Raw genomic sequence first — 20737 nt, 5'->3', positions numbered from 1 at the left:
GGCTTGATCCCACAACCTGGGATCATGACCTGAGCCGAAGGCAGAGGCTTTAACCCACTGAGCCACCCAGGCGCCCCAACAGCCTTTTCTCTACAGACTGACTTTTGTTAAATCCTTGCAAGCTCCCAGGTATTTTTTGAAGCAAATACCTAAGACCAGTTTCAGGCAAAATCTTGAAGTTGGTCAAAGTAATTTTCAGTACATTTCCTCCCAGTTACCCTCCTCACCTTTCATTGCCTCCACTGGTCAGACCCACCTCAGATGGATTGGCTAAGACGCACCTTCTAAGGGTAGAATATGATCCTCACACAGGTCTATTGCCTTCCTCTGCTCTGTCCCACAGCCCTGAGGTATCTTTACCGTAAATTTGTCTACAATCTCACTACTGCCACCTTGGTCCAATTCACCATTGAGTCCCACTCGGACTTCTGCAACAGCATTCTACCTATTTCCTAGAATCCTCTGTGACTCAATCCCATGTTTTCTTCACAAAGTAGTCACAGTGGGTCTTTCTGAGGTACAAATCTGATCATGTCCCTCTCCTTTTGAAGTTTTTCATTGGCTTCCCATTCTCTTAGAATAGAGACCAAACTTGTCAACAGTACCCTTGAGGTCCTCTGGGACCTGGCCTTGCCTACCCTTCCACGTCTTTGTGCCTCACCACTCTCTCCCTGTTCTCTGTATTCTAAGAATTTTGTCCTCTTTCAGCAATTTATGAACTCTGTGATCTTCTCTGCTTCCAAATTTTCTGTTCCTTCTTCCTGGGATATCACCAACTTTGTCACTCAGTGGTACCTAGGGAGCCCTTCTCTGACCCCATGGCCTGAAATCCCAGAGCACCCAGTAGGACCTCTTTTTAAATGTTCTTCAGATTTATAGTTCCTGGTCCAATATCTGACACACCCAATAGACTCTAAGCTCCATGGGGGGAGGAACTGTGTTTCTTGTGATTGTGATCCTTGCTGTATCCCCAACACAGTCTCTGGCAGTCACAGATGTTAACAAATATTTGTTGGATCAATGAATATATGTGGCACCCTTCTCAGGGTATTTACCTCTAAATGAAAACACTGAGTAAAACAAAACCTTAACTTCAAAGCATCCCAGTAGGTCAGTTGCTAAGGTACTTAGGGGCGGAGGAGCCTTTCAAGTGCTTACTAGCTTACATCATATTGGGGAACTAAGAGCCTATAAGCTACCAAGAATGCATTTTGAATTCATCTCTTCCCAGTCCATATTCCATTATATTTATTAGAGTTGTCTCAAGGGTCCTGGGTTCATTCTCTTGAGAAGGCTATGGAGATCCCACAATTTAATCTACCTTTGTTTTTGCCACCTATAAGGCAAATCGACAATAAAATAACGAGGCAAAAACATTGCTGCGGGGAAAGCTCTGTCTGCCACTGATTATAGCCGCAGAGGGACTCCAGTGGGTTTGTTGTTTGTTTGTTTGTTTGTTTGTTGTTTTTGTTTCGTTATGGCATCTCCTGACTTTTTGTGAGTGTGGGAACCTCCACCTTTTTGTTCAAAGGGGGCCTTAGGACCAGAGCTGCAGAGACTCTGGCGACAACATTAGGCCTGGGCCTTGGGCCTCCTGTTCTGCAGGCTCATCTGCTTCTTGCCTGCTCATAGAAATATGGGGCACACCTGTACCGCCCCTCCCGTCCTCGCCCCCCCGGGAGAGGTCAGGCAAAGTTTCAGGTGTCTCAAACAAGATTGAAAAATATTCATAGCCAGTCTCCAGAAAAGTGACCGTTTCTTTTGAGTAGTCTCTCCCGTTTCAGTTCCTTGTGATTCCATATGAATCGCCCGTCTTCCCTTTTAAATCCTGGTATTACTGAAGGTAATACCCTTATACATTTCTGTCCTCTCACCCAGTACCTTCTGTCCTCTCTGGCCAACTACTTCCCAGGCCCCTGACGGCACAACACACCGGGAAGAATAACAAAGCGTTTGTCTCCCTTCAGTGTCCTCAACATTCCTTCTGTCACACTAGCCTTGTGCTTTGACACTAGGTGAGGCTGTGCCTTTAAATGAGAAACACACGTGAAGTACAGTCTGCTGTTTGAGATGATGGCTGAAACAAGGTTGCTTTGGTACACTGAAGACATTTTCCACTTCATTTTCCATTTTAGGTCTCATCAGTAACTTCCTGTATCTTCTTTTAAACAGACGTCTTTGGCCAGAGAGGAGAAGCTGGTAATTTAAAACTAGCCAGATATCTGGTGATATTTCAAAGGCATAATGGAGAGCTGTGACACGTTGCTGTGGTGTTGGGCTCAGTTTATGTCTTCCATCTTCCTCAGGCAGACAGAAGAATTAAAGTCTGGTTTATGATGAGTTTTGTGTATGTTTATTGGAAAATGTTCTGCTTCAGAGAGACCTTTCACCCCAGCCAAATGCACACTTCAGGGAAGATACTCCACGTAGACCTGCATTTGCTTGTGATGTGGCAGATTTCAGACACGGTGGTTTCATTTGTTCCCAGATGCCAGGCTGCAGATGACATCGAGTCTGTTGGCTTCGGTCAACCCTGGGCTATTCATCACTTCCTCTTGATGATACGTTCAGCCTCGCTCGTGGGTTTAGAAAAATCAAAGTGATGGAAGCATCAGGGCGAATGATCTGAAATACGCCCACAGAAGCCCAGCTCTGATTGGAGCAGTGGTTTAGGGTTAGGACAGGTTCCTCCCAAGCCATTATGTTCGGAGTTAGTGCGTGGAAGATGCATCCGAGGCTGTTTGCGGCAGACCGAACGAGACCAGGCAGTTATTTCATGCAGGAACCACAAAACCATTCCTACCTTTTAAATATAAGAAGCCAACCTATTGTAACCTCCTCGGCAAACGCTCGTTGTATTTATCCATTCCCTTTTACACTTGATCTTAGCCAAAAGGCCGAGAAGCGATTATCCGTTCCCTTTTGATGCTTGACATTTAACCTGAATGGTCACCCCTGCCCCCGCACCCCCGTGTTAGGTTTGACAAAACAGGAAGTAGAAAGCATCATTTGGTTTTAAATCTTTTCCCGAGTAGATATTTTAGATAGAAAACAACAGTTAAACCCTACTTTTTTGGGACATGTAAGCAGGTCATGTGGTGCATTTAGGGACCCCCCCCCCTTCTTTACCCTGTCAGCATCTGTGCTGTAGAACAATGCCTCTGGAGATCCATTAACTTAGCCATTAGATGGAGCAGGCACCCATGGTTTACAAATGGTCAGCAGGACCAAGGAGGAGAAAAACAAAACACGATGGTGAGCAAGAATGTGAGCGTGGTTGGGGGATGCGCCAAACAGGAGAGAACGGGGCAGCCTGGCCAGGGAAGTCCCAGCCGCCTTATAGGTGTGGCCAGAGTATCCACCCCAGGACGGTTGTGTCTGCTGGGGCCACTAATTATTTGGCAGTCAGAAAGTGCCTGGTGAAAGGCTTAAAGGGGAGATTCAATGCAGTTTCCTTTTATCTGCTTCTCCAATTGATGTCTATACAGAGCAAGCAGGGCTCCTCAAACACGCCAGCCTGTTTCAGATACACAAGATTAAGTAGCTAGTGACATTCAAGACCAATCGGCCCACCCAGGAGGACTGAAGCCAGCGGAAAAGCTGTCAGATTTCTCCTTTTCTCCATTAATCTTGAAGCTTTTCAGTGGTGCCAGGTCGCATCTCCATCAGACAAGCTGGGAAGAGTGTCCAGCAACTTTCCACACCCCCCACCCCCGCACCCTGAAGAGTAACCCCTTCACTGCTGAATCGGTCTCTTAGGACTTAGGGCTTTCTCTTCTGGTCAGAAAGAGATCCTCACCAGCCCTGTGGCTCTACATCACGGGGGAAGCTGAAAGCGAAGCTGGATTCCTCCTTCCTTCCAGACGCACAGCAGCTCCGCTCCCTAGAGGAGGGGCACACAGGTGTCAGAAAGCAGCTGCCCTGGAGAAGACAGCTTAAGGGGTAACTGTGGGAGGGCCGAGGAAAGGGGTGTCCCCTCAGTAGTCCACGCTTGAAGGTGGAGATGGGCAGCCACAGGGAAAAGAGCACAGAGAAGGATGGGAGGAAAGAAGAAAGATGGTGCAAATAAAGGGAAATGGGGTCTGGATTTGTAACGTTGCCCCCCACCCCACCACCTCACTGTCTGCCGATCCCTTTCGACACAGGTGACAACCTGGTTAAGTCGCCAGTAGCAAGCAAAGGGACCTGTCTCCTGTCTGCCAGCTGGGCCAGAAGCTCCTGCTAAGTCAGAGTTTCCACAAGCTGCTGGCTGGTGAGGGCTGGGAGCTTGTGCAGTGGCCCCAGGAGGGGCTCTGTATGCACAGTGGGGTGTGTGATGCCTCTGGCCTCCAGGGACCCAGCATGGCCTTGGAGGATAGGCTGCAGAGAACTGGGTCTCTTCCTCCTTTCTGTTGACCCCCGAGAGCTCTTTCTGTGGCATTCATCTCACTATCAGCCCCAGTCTGCCCCAACAATAGGTGTCCGAGAAAGCTGTGCCCAGTCCCTTCGGCTGGGGGTGATTTATGCCAGCAGGTAGAGCCCAAAAAAACCAAACTCTGCCCTCCACTAAAATCTCTCACAGCTCATATAGTTTTAACACACACACAATCTTGGTCACAGAAACCCCATTCTTGAGCAGCATAGATCACTCTCTGGATGGCTTATCCTATTCCCATTAGTAGGTGTGTGCTTCCCACAGCTCCTACCCCACCCCAGATGGCTGCTGGCAGCAAGGGCTCAGCCTCCTTCCCATGTGCAGGGATTATAAAATAGACCTCTGGATGACTTGCTTCAGGGCAACTTCCCGCACAGTCCCTGGACACATTTAAATAACTTTTATGACATCAAAGAAGTCACTCTCCGTATCGGGCCTGGAGAACCAGGCCATCACCCAGTGTTAATAGCATCTCTTAATTAGATTAAAATGTTAATGAGCATAAAGCTGTGCTAACTTAGACTTGTCTTATCAGTCTCACCTAAACCGGGGAGAACAGATGTGCCATTGTTGTGTATATTAATATCTCTTCTCAAAGCAATATTAACCTCCAAGGAAACAAATGATAGGTGTAATTACATCTAGGCCTAATAGCATATATATTGAACACTACGTCTGTCAGTATCCCGCAAATACATTCACCCTGACTGACCACGAGTAAATACTTTGATAAAGAAACACCCACCGATAAAAACAGTGCCCAGCACAGGACTGTGCATGGAGCGGATACTAAATAATTTTTAAATTTATTATGTGCATGTTGTAGATGATGGATTTGTTATACAAAGCACTTAGGTATTTGTATGGAATGTAAATTTCTAGCATCAGCAAGATCCAACCTCTACTATTACACTTAAGGAAAAGATAAGGACTCCCACGAAGGGAACTTAAGCCGACGAGGGCTGGTGTTTTGTCTAGGAATGTAACAAACAGAGGCTTTGTGTGATCAGTCTCTCCAAGAAGGGCCAGCACTCAAGATCGTAATCATCCTGCCCGGCCCAGGCCCCGCCTGGGTGGCTGGGCCGGCAGCTCCTGCTTCTCACCGTTCCTCCTTAGCACCTGCTGAACTCAGAGGAAGCAGGAGGTGCTGAATAGGGCACTGGTGAATGAACTGATAGTCCAGGAAGGTAGCCAGCTTTCAGCCACAAATGGCCTGCGCAATAGAGCATTTGAGCAATCCCCAGAGCTTTCTGCCTCCTTTAAAAGTGTCAGCACATTTTGCACTCCTGCAGAAGTTCAGAATCCGGTGAGCACCATGGGGAGAGGAAGGACCTGAAATCTGCCCTGTGTTGAGCTCCTGGCATAGGGCCCACCGTGCCTTGTGCTGTGAGAATTGCTTCCTCACTGTGGAGAGGAAAGAGCTCACTTGGCTGTTCTCTTCCACAGTCTCCTTCCTTGTCTGGGCCCACCTGGAGAGGCTGAGGGCTTGAGGAGGGAGATGGAGCACTCCTTTGAGAAGTTTTTGGCGCGTGAGCCTCCAAGGCACGGAACCACTCACATGCCACCACCACTGGCTCTGTGGACATGACCAGGCCCTTCAGAAACTATAAACGCAAAACTCTTGGCCTTGGAATTTTGCTATCATAGACTAGGTTTTTTAAAAAAATTTTTTTACTAAGGGTAACGATGTCTAGGTAAAAATAAACTGTATCTTCATTTCATCAAAGGAAGATTTTCTTAACTTTTTTTTTTAATTGCAATCTTTATTTTTTATTTTTAAGTAAACTCTACACTGCATGTGGGGCTCAAACTCACAACCCTAAGACCAAGAGCATGCTTCACCAATTAAGCCAGCCAGGCACCCCAGCCAGATTTTCTTCTGACAGATGGAAGCAATCCTCAGTGCGGGACTCCAGCACTGCCTCCTTTTCTTTTCCGTATCCTCTTCTAGAGCAAAACCGTAAGTGAGCATGAGCAGTGCAGTCAGACTTTACCAAAGACGTTCTTGTTCTTTGATATGTCAGTATAGAATTCGTACATTGTCTGGATTCCTGTGGATTTAAGATCAGTGAATCAGTGTTCTAGATTTCTTGGTGAATTCCCAATAAATTTATAATTTAACTATATAACGGAAGACAAAAAAGTTGTGATTGAGGTTTGGAAATGAAGTGGTGGGGAAAACCCAGCAGCACTTGCTTAACACTTTCTGTGACTGAGAGGAGCCTGGACCTTTCTGGGAATTTTCTCTATTCTCCACCCCCACGTTCCATTTTTCTTTTCTTTTAATTGAGATATAATTGACATGTCACATTAGTTGCAGGTATACAGCATAACAACTATATATATATATATATATATATAGTCCATTAAACGTGTCCATATTAGGTAGTTTCTGTGTCTTGGCTATTGTAAATAATGCCACAATAAACATGGAGGGTGCTTATATCTTTTTACATTAGTGTTTTCCTTTTCTTCAGATAACTATTCAGAAGTGGAATTGCTGGATCATATGGTAGATCTATTTTTAATTTTTTTAGGAACCTCCACACTGTTTTCCAGAGTGGCAGTGCCAATTTACTTTCCTGCCAACAGTGCACAAAGGCTCCCTCTTCTGCACATTCTTGCCAACACTTATTATTTCTTATCTCTTTCTTTAAAACAGCTGTTCTAACAGGTATGAGGTGATAGCTCATTGTGGTTTTTGATTTGCATTTCCTTCATGGTTAGTGATGTTGAGCATCTTTTTGTGTACCTGTTGGTCATCTGTAGGTCTTCAGAAAAACATCTATTCAGATCCTCTGCTCATTTTTTAATCAGATTGGGGTTGGTTTTGTTGTTTGCTTGTTTGTTTTGCTACTGAGTTGTAGGAGTTCTTTATAGATATCAACCTTTATCAGATCTTGTGATTGGCAAATAGTTTCTCCCATTTGGTAGGTAGCCTTTTCATTGTGTTGATGGCTTTCTCTGCTGTGCGGAAGCTTTTTAGTTTGATGTTCCAGTTATTTATTTTTGCTTTTGTTGCTTTTGCTTTTGGCATCAGAGCCAAAACTTTTCTCTAAGACTGATGCCAAGGAGCTTACTGCCCATGTTTTCTTCTGTAAGTTTTATGGCATCACGTATTACATCCATTTGTTCATTTTTGCAGAACATATAAGATAGCTGTCCAATTTCATTCTTTTGCATGCATCTTTCCAGTTTTACCAGCGGCATTTATTGAAAAGACTGTCCTGTCTGGACTGTATTATCTTGGCTCCTTTGTTATAAACAAACATACACAGGTCTGTTTCTGGGATCTCTATTCTGTTTTATTGGTCATATGTGTCTGTTTTTATGCCAATACTATACTGTTTTGGTTACTACAGCTTTGTAATATAGTTTTAAATCAGGTAACGTGATGCCACTAACTTTTTCTTTCTCAAGATTACCTTGGCTATTCAGGATCTTTTGTGGTTCCATAAATATTTTAGGATAATATTTTAGGATTGTTCTATTTCTACAAAAAAAAAAATGCCATTGGAATTTTGATAGAGATTGCATTGAATCTATAGATTGCTTTGGGTTGTAAGGAAATTTTAACAATACTGATTTGCCCAATCCCTGAATATGGAACATCTTTTTAATTATTTCTGTCTTCAACTTCTTTCATCAGGGTCTTACAGTTTTCAGGGTCCAAGTCTTTTACCTCTTGGGTTAAATTAATTCCTAGGTATTTTATTCTTTTTGAAGCAATGTAAATGGGATTGTTTTCTTTTTTTCCTGATCACTCTTATATACTCGTTGTGTTTTATCTTGCATGGGCAGAGACCCATTTGGCCAGAACCAGAATCACTTGGTTCCTTTACTGGCCCTTCTCAGTTTGTATGTTGTTCCAAGTGCGTGTTGCTATCCAGATTGCTTTCCACCTCTTCTGAGTCCTAGTCACAGAACAATCATTGTCAGGAAGAACATCTAAGTTTTAATTACATTGAAATAATATTCAGTAAATCTCCACTACAAGTTTAGTTGTTTGGCACTCAACTTCCCTGGGGGGTTCGTTGGAGTAGTAGCATTTAAAATAAAATGTATTGGGGGCATTTAAAAACCATCCCTGCCTATAGCATCTTCCAGACCAGGCCTTGACCTCCATGATTTATCATAGACAAGTATGGAGTTTCAACTGATGACTTATTGTGACAGGAACAGATTAGGCAGGGAAAAAAAACCAAAACCAAAAACCTAGAACTAGACTTGAGGCAAGGGCTCCCATGTCCGCTGCAAGAGCACTCAGCAGGTTAGATTTTTTTCTGTTCACATGAAATATCGCCTTCATAGCCCACATACCTATGTCCACGATAGTGGATCCTCAAATCAATGCAAGTGTGTCCAGGTATTGGTGAAGTACCTCAAATTTACCTTTCTGCCAAAAGTCAGGATGAGACAAGGGACATTTTGAGGGATAGTTTATTGCAATAGGAGGCTATTTTCAACATTTCAAAAATATGTGGGAAATGAAACACTTGCTCATGATAAGGCTGCCTGGGCTATGACTCAATAAGAGTATATTTGTTTAGTTTACAAAAAGCTTTCAAAATAATTGACTTGATTGAGATCTGGAGAAGTTAATAGAAGGTGTTTTGAGTGGCAACCAGGTTGAGAGTCCCAATCTGAAACCCAGGCTGACTTTGCATCTGCAGACTCCTTCCCTATATTAAGCACTTAAATCACCAGGAACCTAGGTTCTTTGGATCACATCTCTCCCAGACATCTGCCTTTACAGAATGAGGCTTTGAAAGAGCTTCAGATAAGCTGCTTGTGTGGGCAGGAGACAATACCAGAAAGGCCCCTCGTGGTCTCCTCACACACGTTTCTGTGTACTCCAAACTGCTTTGATACCGCAGTTTACCACCTCTGTCACACACAGAATGACAACACCTTCCAGCTTCCGTGTAGGGGCCAAAAAAAAAAAAAAAAAAGAAGAAGTTTGTCTAGTTTCATGAGCTGATGGCTAGGCTTCTTACTTGTAGACAGCAAGAATTCTCTGACCTGCTAGATTTTCCCTTAGATTTGAGCCTGCTGGCATCCAAGACTGGGATTTGGGCTTAGATAACTACTGTTCTCTTTTGTCAGAGACTCCTGGTATGATTTTTTTTTTTCCCATTTAAACTTGCTATTTGCCTTTTTTCTCCCCACTCCCCACCCCCCTCACCCCGTGTTTAAAGTTTATAGTTACAGTTTTGGGTTTTATTTCAACTAAGCTCTTATCCTAAGCAGTCTTAAATCCTTCAAGAAGTAGGTGAAATAGCCTGATACCATTTTGACCTCAGGCTCCAAAGTCATGCCACGATACTGATCTGTCTGTTTCAGTGCCGGAAGTGACCTTACCTTTGAGACTTCATGCTGTCTGTCACATATATAGAATTAGTGTGTAGAAGGTACTCAGATGGAAATGGAGACCGCTTCTCTTGCTTTAAAGCAGAAACATCTAACACAATGTGACCTTCTCTTGTGTGCACTGGTGGGCCTGCAGGACCTTCCACGGGGGGGCCTTGCACAGGAGAGCCTTGGGCTTGGTCACCGGAACTGCCACCAGCATGTAACAGACCTCACCTCCCTTGGCCATTCTGCTTCTTTGACTCACTTCCTGACCCAGACTTCTGTTCAGAAAGGAATCCCTTATTTCTGGTTGCTTCCCAACTGGCTGCTCTGCCTGCTTGACTGTTTAAGGACGTGGTGCTTTATGATTTGTTGCATCTCGGGGCATCTCTGAGGCCCTCCTTGTGACCACCCTGCTTGCAGCTGCCCGCTTCCTCTCCCCTCCAGCAGCTGTCTGGTGTCCTGCTGGCATCCTCGCTGTACACAGCCAGACAGGCAGTCTCCTTGCAGAGAGCAGCCATCCTTTCAGCGTGGTAGGCTGGCTGCATTCCAGGACATGGGACAGATACAAGAGAACAAGCTTGGGAACCAAATGTTGGCAGGGGGATGGAATCAACACAAAGCCCTTTGCTAGAGATCATTGAAGAAGGATGATGAGAGCATCTTCTCCCTCAGCTGATGAACTTTTACTTCTCAGTTGCTTTAAGTGCTCTGGCCTCAGGGACCCTTTGCGTGGCCATGTCCTTGAAAGGCATGGCTTAGAAATTGCAGACTTAAAAATCTTTCTACTAGCCCTGTAAGCCTGGATATTCCAAAAACAGTGACTGTGCACCTAAGCAAAGGTGCTAAGGATACTGCACAGTTTGAGGCATGTGCTAAGCTCCAGAGTAAGGCATGGGGAAAGCAGAGAAGAACAGTGATGATGGGGGTGTCTGGGTGGCTCAGTCAGTTGGACGTCTGCCTTTGGCTCAGGTCGTGGTCCCAGGGTCCTGGGATCGGGCCCCGTTTGGGGTTCCCTGCTCAGTGGGGAGCCTGCTTCTGCCTGCCACTCCCCCTGCTTGTGCTCGCTCTCTCTACCAAATAAATAATAAAATCTTTAAAAAAAAAATGGTGATGATGACAACCTCAACCTTCCTGGCCCATCTGTCAGGAAAAACTGGGAACCATGACATGTCTTCCCTTTCAAAACTGGCACAAGGAAAGTTTTGGAGAGGATATTAGAAGCCATATCCCAGACCTGGGCTGGGACCCATGTGCCATGGCCAAAGCAGGAGCTCAAATCCTGTGATCCCAGGACATTCAGCAGGTGGGAGATGGAGAGTGCCTTTCCATAGTGCTTGTTTGTAGAAGATAAGAATGAGGAACGAAACAAGCAATGGTGAGACACATATCATTGACTATTTGGAGGGGAGGGTGGCTATCTAGTATATGAATGCCCTCTCTGTGTTTGAGAAACTTCCTTCTGAAAGGCTGGAAAAGACCCTTTACTGGTCCTGCTTACAGCTAGGGTTTGGGCAAGTGACCTAGAGGGGTTCTATTGGATGCCTCATCCCAGACTTTGAGCAGAAAGCCAGAGGCACGAAGAAGCAGGAGAGGCACCATTTGGTGGTGGTGGTAACAGTAGCACCAACATGCAACTTTCTGTGTACCGTGGGGGAGGAGGTCCTCACTGTACAGGGTCTAAGCTCCTATGGGCTCTCTGAGCCCAGTGTTCTTGAAGGGTTTGTGGGCTACTTTGTATTCCTTGAAAACCGTTCCTTTTCTGCTGAAGTCAGCCATAGTTTCTGTTGCTTACAAAGTGAGGCTTCCAGTGAGGTGACACCAGAGCACCCCCCACCCCCACCATGTATCCAGTAGTTTGATCAAATTCACGTTTACAGAATCAGCCCTGAGGGCTAGTGGCTGCAACCTGGTCTGTTTATAGAAGTCTCCTTCTATAGATGAAGGGAAAGAGGGGAGGAGGAAGGCAGAAGAGCAGGGACACATGGTCTAGGCAGGGAGAAGAGCAAGCAAGGGGCAGCTCTTTTCAGAGTTCAGCCCAGGGAGAGCTTGAGAAGCTTTGGGGGAGTGGACAATGGAGTGGGTGCAGGGGAGCAGTCAGGTTCATGACTATCAGATTCAGGAGGTTGGGTGTGAGGAACTTCCCCTCAGGAAGCCTGGACTGGTTGAGAGGGTCAACCCTGGGTTAATCGAGAAAAGGAGACCACTTTTCTAGATGCGGAAAGCAATGTGTTGAAATCGCTCACACTGGGCATCCCAGTGGAGAAAAGCAACACTGTATAAAAGGACATATTCTTCTTCCCCACACTGGGCTCAAATAGGTAACTGGAGTCCAGGACATTAAAACAGAAGTCTTGCAACCCCTTCCCCCCGCCCCACCTTGAGAGAATCCACCCAATTTCCCTTCAGTCCATAGATGCTGTGCACACACACCTCGGGACCTAAATGATCTAGTAGCACCAGATGGTTCTGGAGGAGGCAAATTCTTCAGACATTTCTCCAAAGGTGTATACCAGTTGGGGTTAAAAGTCAGAAAAACGCTCTGGAACAGCAGAGGGCAAAGGAGGCAGTGTGTTATTTGAATGGGAACCTGGCTCAAATTATGCCAAAACCTGCAGGCTGGGCTATGTTTCGAAGTTTGGTTTTAGGGTGGGGGTAGACGTTTGGTTATCCAATAGTTCGAATCAATACTGGAGCAAATTGTTCAGCCTTCCAGTATTTAGAACAGCGGCCCAGGCATTAGGGAGAACATGGCGGGAACTCACACGGCTTTTCATTCATGCCTTCATCCATTCATCTAATCATTAAACAAATTTAAGTATTTTATGTGGTAGGCACTGGGTCTGGGTCTTCGCCACTCTGCTAACTGTTGTAACTAACACAATAACCCTGAGATAGGTACATTAGTTATCCCCATTTTACAGATAGGGAAACTGGAGCAACTTATCCAAATGGGTGTCAGGAGGTTGGTGTTGGTGTTATCCATGCCTGTTGGTGAGGAATCTTTCCCTCTCCCGGGGGAGTATGACTGATGGAAAAGACAGACCGTCCTACACACTTTCTTGGCAGTCAGTCAATTTTAGGTTGGTTTTTGCGTTCTAAAAAAGTCACAGAAAGTTTGCAGGCATTCCTGAACAAGCAGCCTGGTAAGTGAAAGTGATGGGGAGCGATTGGAGTTCATGATTGATTAATCTTTGCCAAACAGTCAGAATATACCAGCTCACAAGGTTTCGTCCACCTAGCTTCCAGTCTGAACACCTTGCCCCTTCTCTAAATGGATGAAAACACATAAATGGAGCCTTCCTGGTGTTGTTCTTACTGCAATTAATGATTTTATGAAACAGCAGATGTATATGAGCATTTTCTTATCCGATGAAGACGTCCAAAAATATTTTGCCTTCATATAAGAGTTATATAAATATGCGCTGGCTGGATTTTTTTTCTAAACCAAATATCCTGAAGGATTTAAGTTGTCCAACTCCAGCCTCCTTGCTCGCGGACAATGCTGACCTCTGGGCTCCTTTGGCTGTTTATATTTACCTGAAATTATTTTGTGTAGTAGCTTTCATTATAGTTCGGCTGTATCGCCCCCAGAGATAAGAAGTGGTGGTGTTACAGGAACTGGTCTAAGTTATGGCCCTAAGAGCAACAGAATCCACTCCTGTTTTTTCCATATGCTTCTCCCTGTAAGAGAGAAGGGAATGGAGAACCCTCACATGGTACTCACAGCCTTGGAGATATTAGGATTTCCTCCCAGAGAAGTAGCCTCAGTGATTAAGTACTTTCGTCCTTCTTTTCTTTTTCTTTTTTTTTTTTTTAAACTTCCTGTCATATTCCCTGCCACTTAACAATCCCAGTCAATGGATTTGGGATGAGAAGTACATTAATAGTTTGAGATTATTGTCTGCTTTTCTTTTTTTGCTGCTCATTGGATTCATGAAGTTTTTCTTATTCTGCCTTTCCTCTCTCTGCTAAGTTTGGAGTTTATCTATCTCTTTCCATTCTTACAATATTGTTTAGTTTGGGTTTTTTTTAAGTTTTTATTTTAATTCCATTGTAGTTAACATGCAGGGTAATAGTAGTTTCAGGTGTACAATATAGTGATTCAACACTTTCAATACCTGGTGCTCATCACAAGTGCACCTCTTCATCCCCATCACCTGTTTCACCCATCCCCCACCCCCCCCCCATCAGTTTGTTTTCTATGGTTAAGAGTCTGTTTCTTGGTTTGCCTCCCTCTTTTCTTCCCTGTGCACATTTGTTTTGTTAAATTCCACTTATGAGTGAAATCCTTTCTCTGACTTCTTTTGCTTAGCATAGTACTCTCTAGCTCCATCCATCTTGTTGCAAATTGCAAGATTTCATCTTTTTATGGCTGAGTAATATTCCAGTATGTGTGTATGTGTGTGTGTGTACACACACCATATCTTCTTTATTCATTCATCAGTTGATGAACATTTGGGTTATTTCCATAATTTGGCTATTATAGATAATGCTGCTATAAACATTGGAGTGCATGTATCCCTTCAAGTTAATATTTTTGTATCCTTCGGGTAAATACCCAGAAGTGTAATTGCTGGATCATAGGCTAGTTCTATTTTTAACGTTTTGAGGAAACTCCATACTGTTTTCCAGAGTGGCTGCTGCACCATATTGTTTAGTTTTTAAAATAAATACTTGTCTTACCAAAGTCCAAAGTTAATATCATTACCCTCCTCCTGAAAATTAAACTCTGTTTACCAGACTTCATGTTGTTGTCCAACAGTCATGGCACCTTATTTTTAACCCACTAAAATTAGTTCCTATTATTGTTGCTTCTGTTTAACAGCCAGAACTTTTTCAGCTATACTTATGTTTATAAATTTATTTATTCATTATTACTATCTGCTGCTTTCTTCTTGGTTCAGTTTCGTTCTTAGAGAAAGACCTCCATTAATGGTTCTTTCAGAAAACTGTTCTCAAACTTTGCTTGCCAGTGTATTCATTTCTCTTCAGTCTTGATTGCTAAGTATAGAATTTCAGGATAGTTATATTTCATCAACACTTTTAAGATATTACATTATCTCCTGGCCTCTGATGTTGCTGATAAGAAATCTGCCTTTATTTTAAGGAAAGTTTTTTGTGGCAGTTCACCTTTTCTCTTGTATTTTAAAGAGAGTCTTTGCTGTTGCACATATGTAGGTGTGAACTTATTTATCCCACTCAAAATTGATGCTTCTTCAAATTGAGAATTATAGTTCTTGAATCATTCTAGAAAATTTTCAGACATATTCTTTTCCAATATTTTATGTTCTCTGTCCTTTGGAAATTCTTAATACATGTATGTTGGGTCTTTCTAGTCTTCCTTACGTTTCTTTTAGCATCCTTTCATATTTTTACAGTCTTTCTCTCTCAACTAGCTCACCAGGTTTCCAATTTGGCTAATCTGCTGTTTAATCTTTTTCTGAAGTTTTTTTTTTGTTGTTGTTTGTTTGTCTGTTTTAAAGACCTTATTTTTCATTTATAGAGGTTATATTTCTTTCTTTTTTATATCTTCCTATTCTTTGTGCATGTATCCTTCTCTGGGATTGCTCTTCCTTTTTTTTTTAGTCACCTTAATAATTTTAAACTCAGGTATTTTAGATTTTCTTCCAAATTCTTCCATCATCTCAAGAAATTTTATACTAATACTTTTGTTTGTTGTGTTAGCTTCTGCTGCCTGCCTCATGGTGAACTGTATCTTTGTATACTTTAATTTTTTTCATTGTGAGCACATCTTTAGCATTGATTTATGGGATATGTGTAGAAATTCAACATATCTTCGTGGTATAAGTACTGTTCCAACAGGGGTATCACTTGCCTACGATTCCTTCTAATAATAATTTTAACAATAATTTCTCAAGGAAGCTCTCCTCTACAGCCTTAGGTAAGTCTCTTGTTACTTAGTAGTTAGTGGGTAGACCCCCTGGTCATTCTTTCATGGAGAAAGCAGTCTTTTCCAGGTTGAAGGGTTTCAGTTCTAGAATTCTGTCACTTGCAAGCCTCTGACCTCATGTATTTTCACTTGGGCATTAATACCTCCTTCTTTCCAGCACCTGTGTTTTAGGATCCCAGCCATGGCCAACAACTCTGGCTCTAAGCTTCTTCTTCATTTCTGGCTGGGACTTTATTTTTCCCCTCTTGGTTCAACTATGTAGTTGATATCTTTTGTTATGTTTTCTGGCCTATTTATATGTTTATAGCTGGAGAAGGTCTATATTATCTCAATCCATATATTGTGGAAACTGGAAATTCTGTAATTGCATTTTTATGAGTCTTACTTCTTCCTCATACCTATTATTTAAACTGTCCCCGAAATCCCTAAATTTTCTGTGAAGCATTTTTAGGTTGTTCAGAGGAGAGATTGATAAATCACTAGTATTTAGTGAGCGCTGTGTACTAGGCCCCAATCCAAACATTCTACAGTCGATGTAAAACAATTCTGCCAACTAATTAATACAATTAATTATTATCCTGTTTTCCAGATAAAGACAGACATTGGGAGGACAAGCAACTTTTCTGAGGTCACACAGCTATTGAGTGATGGTAGCTGGGATTCAAACCCAGGTATGTCTGATGCCAGAACTTATTACTTAACCATGGGGCTCTGTTGCCTAGTGACCTATTCCTGCCCTGTTACATGGGCCACGGCTTCTCTCCCTTCTCCCTCTCTGCCAACTCATCCTTATTCCTCCCCATGGTCCCCTGTGGTCATAACTTCATGATCTCCACAGCGGAGATTCTTCTGTGCTTGTTCCCTTTCCCTCATTGATAAAATTAGAGATGATCTTTAGCATTCTTTCCAACCCTGATACCCTGTTGTAGTTTATTACTCATCTAGTTGCTCACTTGAAACTTTTTCTGACTTATCTTTAGTGCAACTGGTCTTTTTTCTCTTTTTCTTCTTCTTGGATTATAAACTTATAAAGCACTGACACAATAATGGGAAATGTACTGGGGGCACTCCACATTCATGAGGACATGATAATGGGCTCAACAATACTGCAAGCCCATTGGTGAGATGAATATAGACTGTACCTTCAGTCCTCTGCAGTTCATCCGCATCAGCCTCCAAATCTCTAGGCAAAGTTGGGCTAAAGATGAAGATGAGAGTAGAAGAAATTTCAAAGAGCATGTGACATTTTCTTTTTTCTTTTTTAAAGATTTTATTTATTTATTTGACAGACAGAGATCACAAGTAGGCAGAGAGGCAGGCAGGGGGAGAGGAGGAAGCAGGCTCCCCAATGAGCAGAGAGCCCCATGAGGGGCTCGATCCCAGGACCCTGGGATCATGACCTGAGCTGAAGGCAGAGGCTTTAACCCACTTTAACCCCAGGCGCCCCAGCATGTGACATTTTCTAAGCACTTATACCTAGTAAGTGTTCAGGCTCAAGAAAAACGTAGCTTAGAAAGTCTTGGGAAATTATTAATTTATGGGAAACATAATTTGGAAGTTATACTTTTATGTATTAATAATCATGCCACCTTTCAACTAGACACTAAACTTTTTTTCAATTGCCTTCTAATTTGGCCATTCATATGGGTGTTTGGGGGAAATAAATGGAGCATATATAAATTCAGTTTGAAATTAGTGTGCATAGCCAATAGAAAATAAAAATTTCTGTGTGTAGCAGCCTATAATGATAAAAACACATAGCAAATAAAATACTACAAAAATATTACTATGGTATTGGAAAAACAAACACTGCTCATTGTTTTCAATGCCATAAGTATTGTCCTCTTCCAAGAAACCTCTTCTTTTCTCTGGGTAATGGACATTATTCTTTCTTCTTTGCTTTAAACTTATTTCTAAACCATTAGATTTAAAATCAAGATTTTGTTTTATGGACTTATAGCAGGTTGTGCATTAAGCATTTAGATTGAATTCCATGTGTGTTCTAAACCCTAAATACTCTGGTTATTACAGCTGTTTTGAACTGAATTGTGACCCCCACAATTTTCATATGTTGAATTCCTCCCTCCCAATGTGACCCTGTTTAAAGACAGTACCTTCAAAGAAATAGTGAAGGTTATATAAAGTCATAAGGGTGTTGCCCTAATCAACAACAGGATTTATGTCCTTATAAAAAAGAGAAAGAGACCCCAAGAGTACATGCACAGAGAAAAGGCTATATGGAGAACACAGTGAGAAGGCAGTATCTACAGTCCAAGAAGAGCTAGCTCACCAGACATCAGCCCTTCAGGCACCTTGAGCTTGGACTTCCAGCCTCCAAAGTGTTCTAAAGTAAACGTCTGTTATGTCACACAGTCTGTGCTATTCACCAGTTAATATATAATACCTGAATTATATATATAATACCTGAATAAGCAAAATGCAATTCAAGTAAACACTGAAAACAAACTGCACCATTTAGTCTGAATCTACATACTGTGAAAACATTTACTCTGTGACAAAGAATATGTCAACAACATAGGCAAGTGTGTTCAAGTTCTCTATTTTTAAAATTACATGGAAAGCCTTCTTCACAGAGCAAGTATGCTACAGGGGTGAGAATTAGAAAATTGAACAATTTTTTTTAACATGCATAAAAATTAAAACAATTATTGTTTCATAAGTGACTAAGAATCCTTTAACAAATTTAAAATCTTAAAAAAACAAGTGTATGTTCTATTCTTAAGGACTGGCTATACCAATGGAGATAGCTACTTTTAAATACATATATTCTGAATAGTAATTATTTGAGCAAGATCCCTCCTCCTGGGGAGCCTGGGTGGCTCAGTCAGTCAAGCTTCCGTACCTGCAAGATGTTCCTGGGGCAAGAATTTACAAGACCAAGTGACATAATTCTTGACTCCAAGGGCTAACGATTTAGGCCTAATGGCCTCCAAAGCCTGAGCCACCTGGAGAAAGAATGACCCTTCTGACTGTGGAGTGTTTACACTCTCTAGGATACTGACCAATCTAGTGATGTGTTCTACCTCTTTCCCCTCCAATTAGTTCACAGTGCAGTGGTGCTAATTCCAGCTTGGAGGTGGCCATCTTTTCCTCCCAGAAAGACCTTTTATTTGGCTTTGTGGCACACTCACCCAGCACAAGTCCTAAACAGACTACCAGTCTTGTAAAAGTAGCAGCTACATTCTGGGGTTAAGTGACTGCCTTTGACTGTCCCTGTAGGGTTAAGTGACTGCCTTTGACTCGAGTCATGTTCCCAGCATCCTGGGATCAAGCCCTGAGTTAGGTTCCCTCCTCAGCAGGGAGCCTGCTTCTCCCTCTCCCACTCCCCCTGTTTGTTCTGTCTCACTCTCTGTATCAAGTAAATAAACAAACTATGAAAGAGAAAGACAGAAACTAGATTCTCATCTGTATTCATGAACGGTGAGGCCGATATGTGGTATAATTTGAAAAGTGTTGAAAAATCTACCTAAACAAATAATCTAAACATACCAATCCACTTAGTCCAGTGCCCAAAATGCCACCATAAGTTATTAGCTTAAGAAACAACTGGATGATCAGAAACCAGGTCAAGATAAGGTTTAGGACTGTCAGGACTGATCTGAAAGTGGCTAAGCAGATGGGTTTCTGGGGGTGTTTGGAGGGGGCCATTGGTGGAAGGGTTTGGGGTAAGGTTAGTTTGGGAGGAAAGTAGGTAAAAAGTGGTGAAGAATGAGGTTGACAGAGAACAAGATGAAAAGACGCAAACAGGGCTGGATCATGATCTTTCAGAGGCTTAAGCAATGGGAAAAAAACTATATATATATATATAGTTATTACATTACTAACTATATATATTATATAAAGTATTATAAAAATAACATTTATATATAAAATGATATAGTTTAAAGAACAACGTGTTTAGATTTAATTTCATGAGACAGCTACATTGGACACACAATGTTACATTAGTTTCAGGTGTACTACTCAGTGATTTGACAAGTTTATACACTATGCTACTTTCACCAAAAGTGTAGCCATCATCTCTCCCATTAGATCACTATTAATTATCACTGACTATATTCCTTATGCTCTGCTTTTTATTCCTATGACTTACTCATTCTACAACTGGAGGCCTGTATCTCCCCCCTCCTTCACTCATTTTGCCCGACCCCCCCGCAACAACCCCTGCTAGCAACCATCAGTTTGTTTTCTGTATTTATATTTCTGATTTTGTTTTTGGTTTATTTATTCATTTTTTTTTTTTAAGATTCTATTTGTCTTTCTCTGACCGACTTTCTACACTTAGCATAATATTCTCTAGGTCCTTTCATGTTTTCTCAAAAGGCATGATCTCATTGCTTTATATAACTGTTTAAAATTCCATCATATATATATCTATCAATCACATCTTCCTTACCCATTCTTCTATTGATGGATACTTCTAATGTTTCTATAATTTGACTATTATAAGTAATGCTGCCATAAATATAGTAGTGCATATCTCTTTTCAAGTTAGTGTTTTTGGGGGCACCTGGGTGGCTCAGTCAGTTGGTTAAGTGTTTGCCTTTGGCTCAGGTCATGATCTCAGGGTCCTGGGATTGAGCCCCCTGCTAAGCAGGGAGTCTGCTTCTCCCTCTCCCTCTGCCCCTTCCTCCTACTTACGCACTATCTCTCTCTCAAATAATTAAATCTTTTTTTAAAAGTTAGTGTTTTTGTTTTCCCTGGTTAAATACCCAGTAGTGGAATTACTAAATTGTATGATATTTCTATTAATTTTTTGAGGAACCTCCGTACTGTTTTCCATTCTGGTTATACCAATTTACATTCCCACCAACAGTGCATGAGTGTTCCTTTTCCTCCATATCCTTGCCGATACTTGCTGCTTCTTGTCTTCTTCATTATAGCCATTCTAACAGGTGTGAGGTAATATCTCATTGTGGTTTTGGTTTGCATTTCTCTGATGATGAATGATGTTGAGCATCTTTTCATGTATCTGTTGGCTATCTAGTTGTATTCTTTGGAAAAACATCTATTCAGATTCTCTGCCCATTTTTTAA

General features: G+C 42.3%; 1 protein-coding gene across 1 annotated transcript in view; it reads left to right on the top strand.

The window, feature by feature from the left end:
* The window catches only part of LOC125101136 (uncharacterized), a 95386-nt gene that overhangs the window by 55130 nt on the left and 19519 nt on the right, over nt 1-20737 (top strand). Inside the window, exon 9 of the mRNA XM_047731776.1 lies at nt 16270-16351. Within this exon, the coding sequence (XP_047587732.1) occupies nt 16270-16351 (82 nt within the window). The remainder of the gene's footprint in view (nt 1-16269; nt 16352-20737) is intronic.

The sequence above is a fragment of the Lutra lutra genome, chromosome 5 (assembly GCF_902655055.1).
Source record: "Lutra lutra chromosome 5, mLutLut1.2, whole genome shotgun sequence".
In the NCBI taxonomy this organism is placed as follows: domain Eukaryota; kingdom Metazoa; phylum Chordata; class Mammalia; order Carnivora; family Mustelidae; genus Lutra; species Lutra lutra.
Note: the sequence above shows the minus strand (reverse complement) of the source record. Positions and strands in the feature narration are given on the sequence as shown.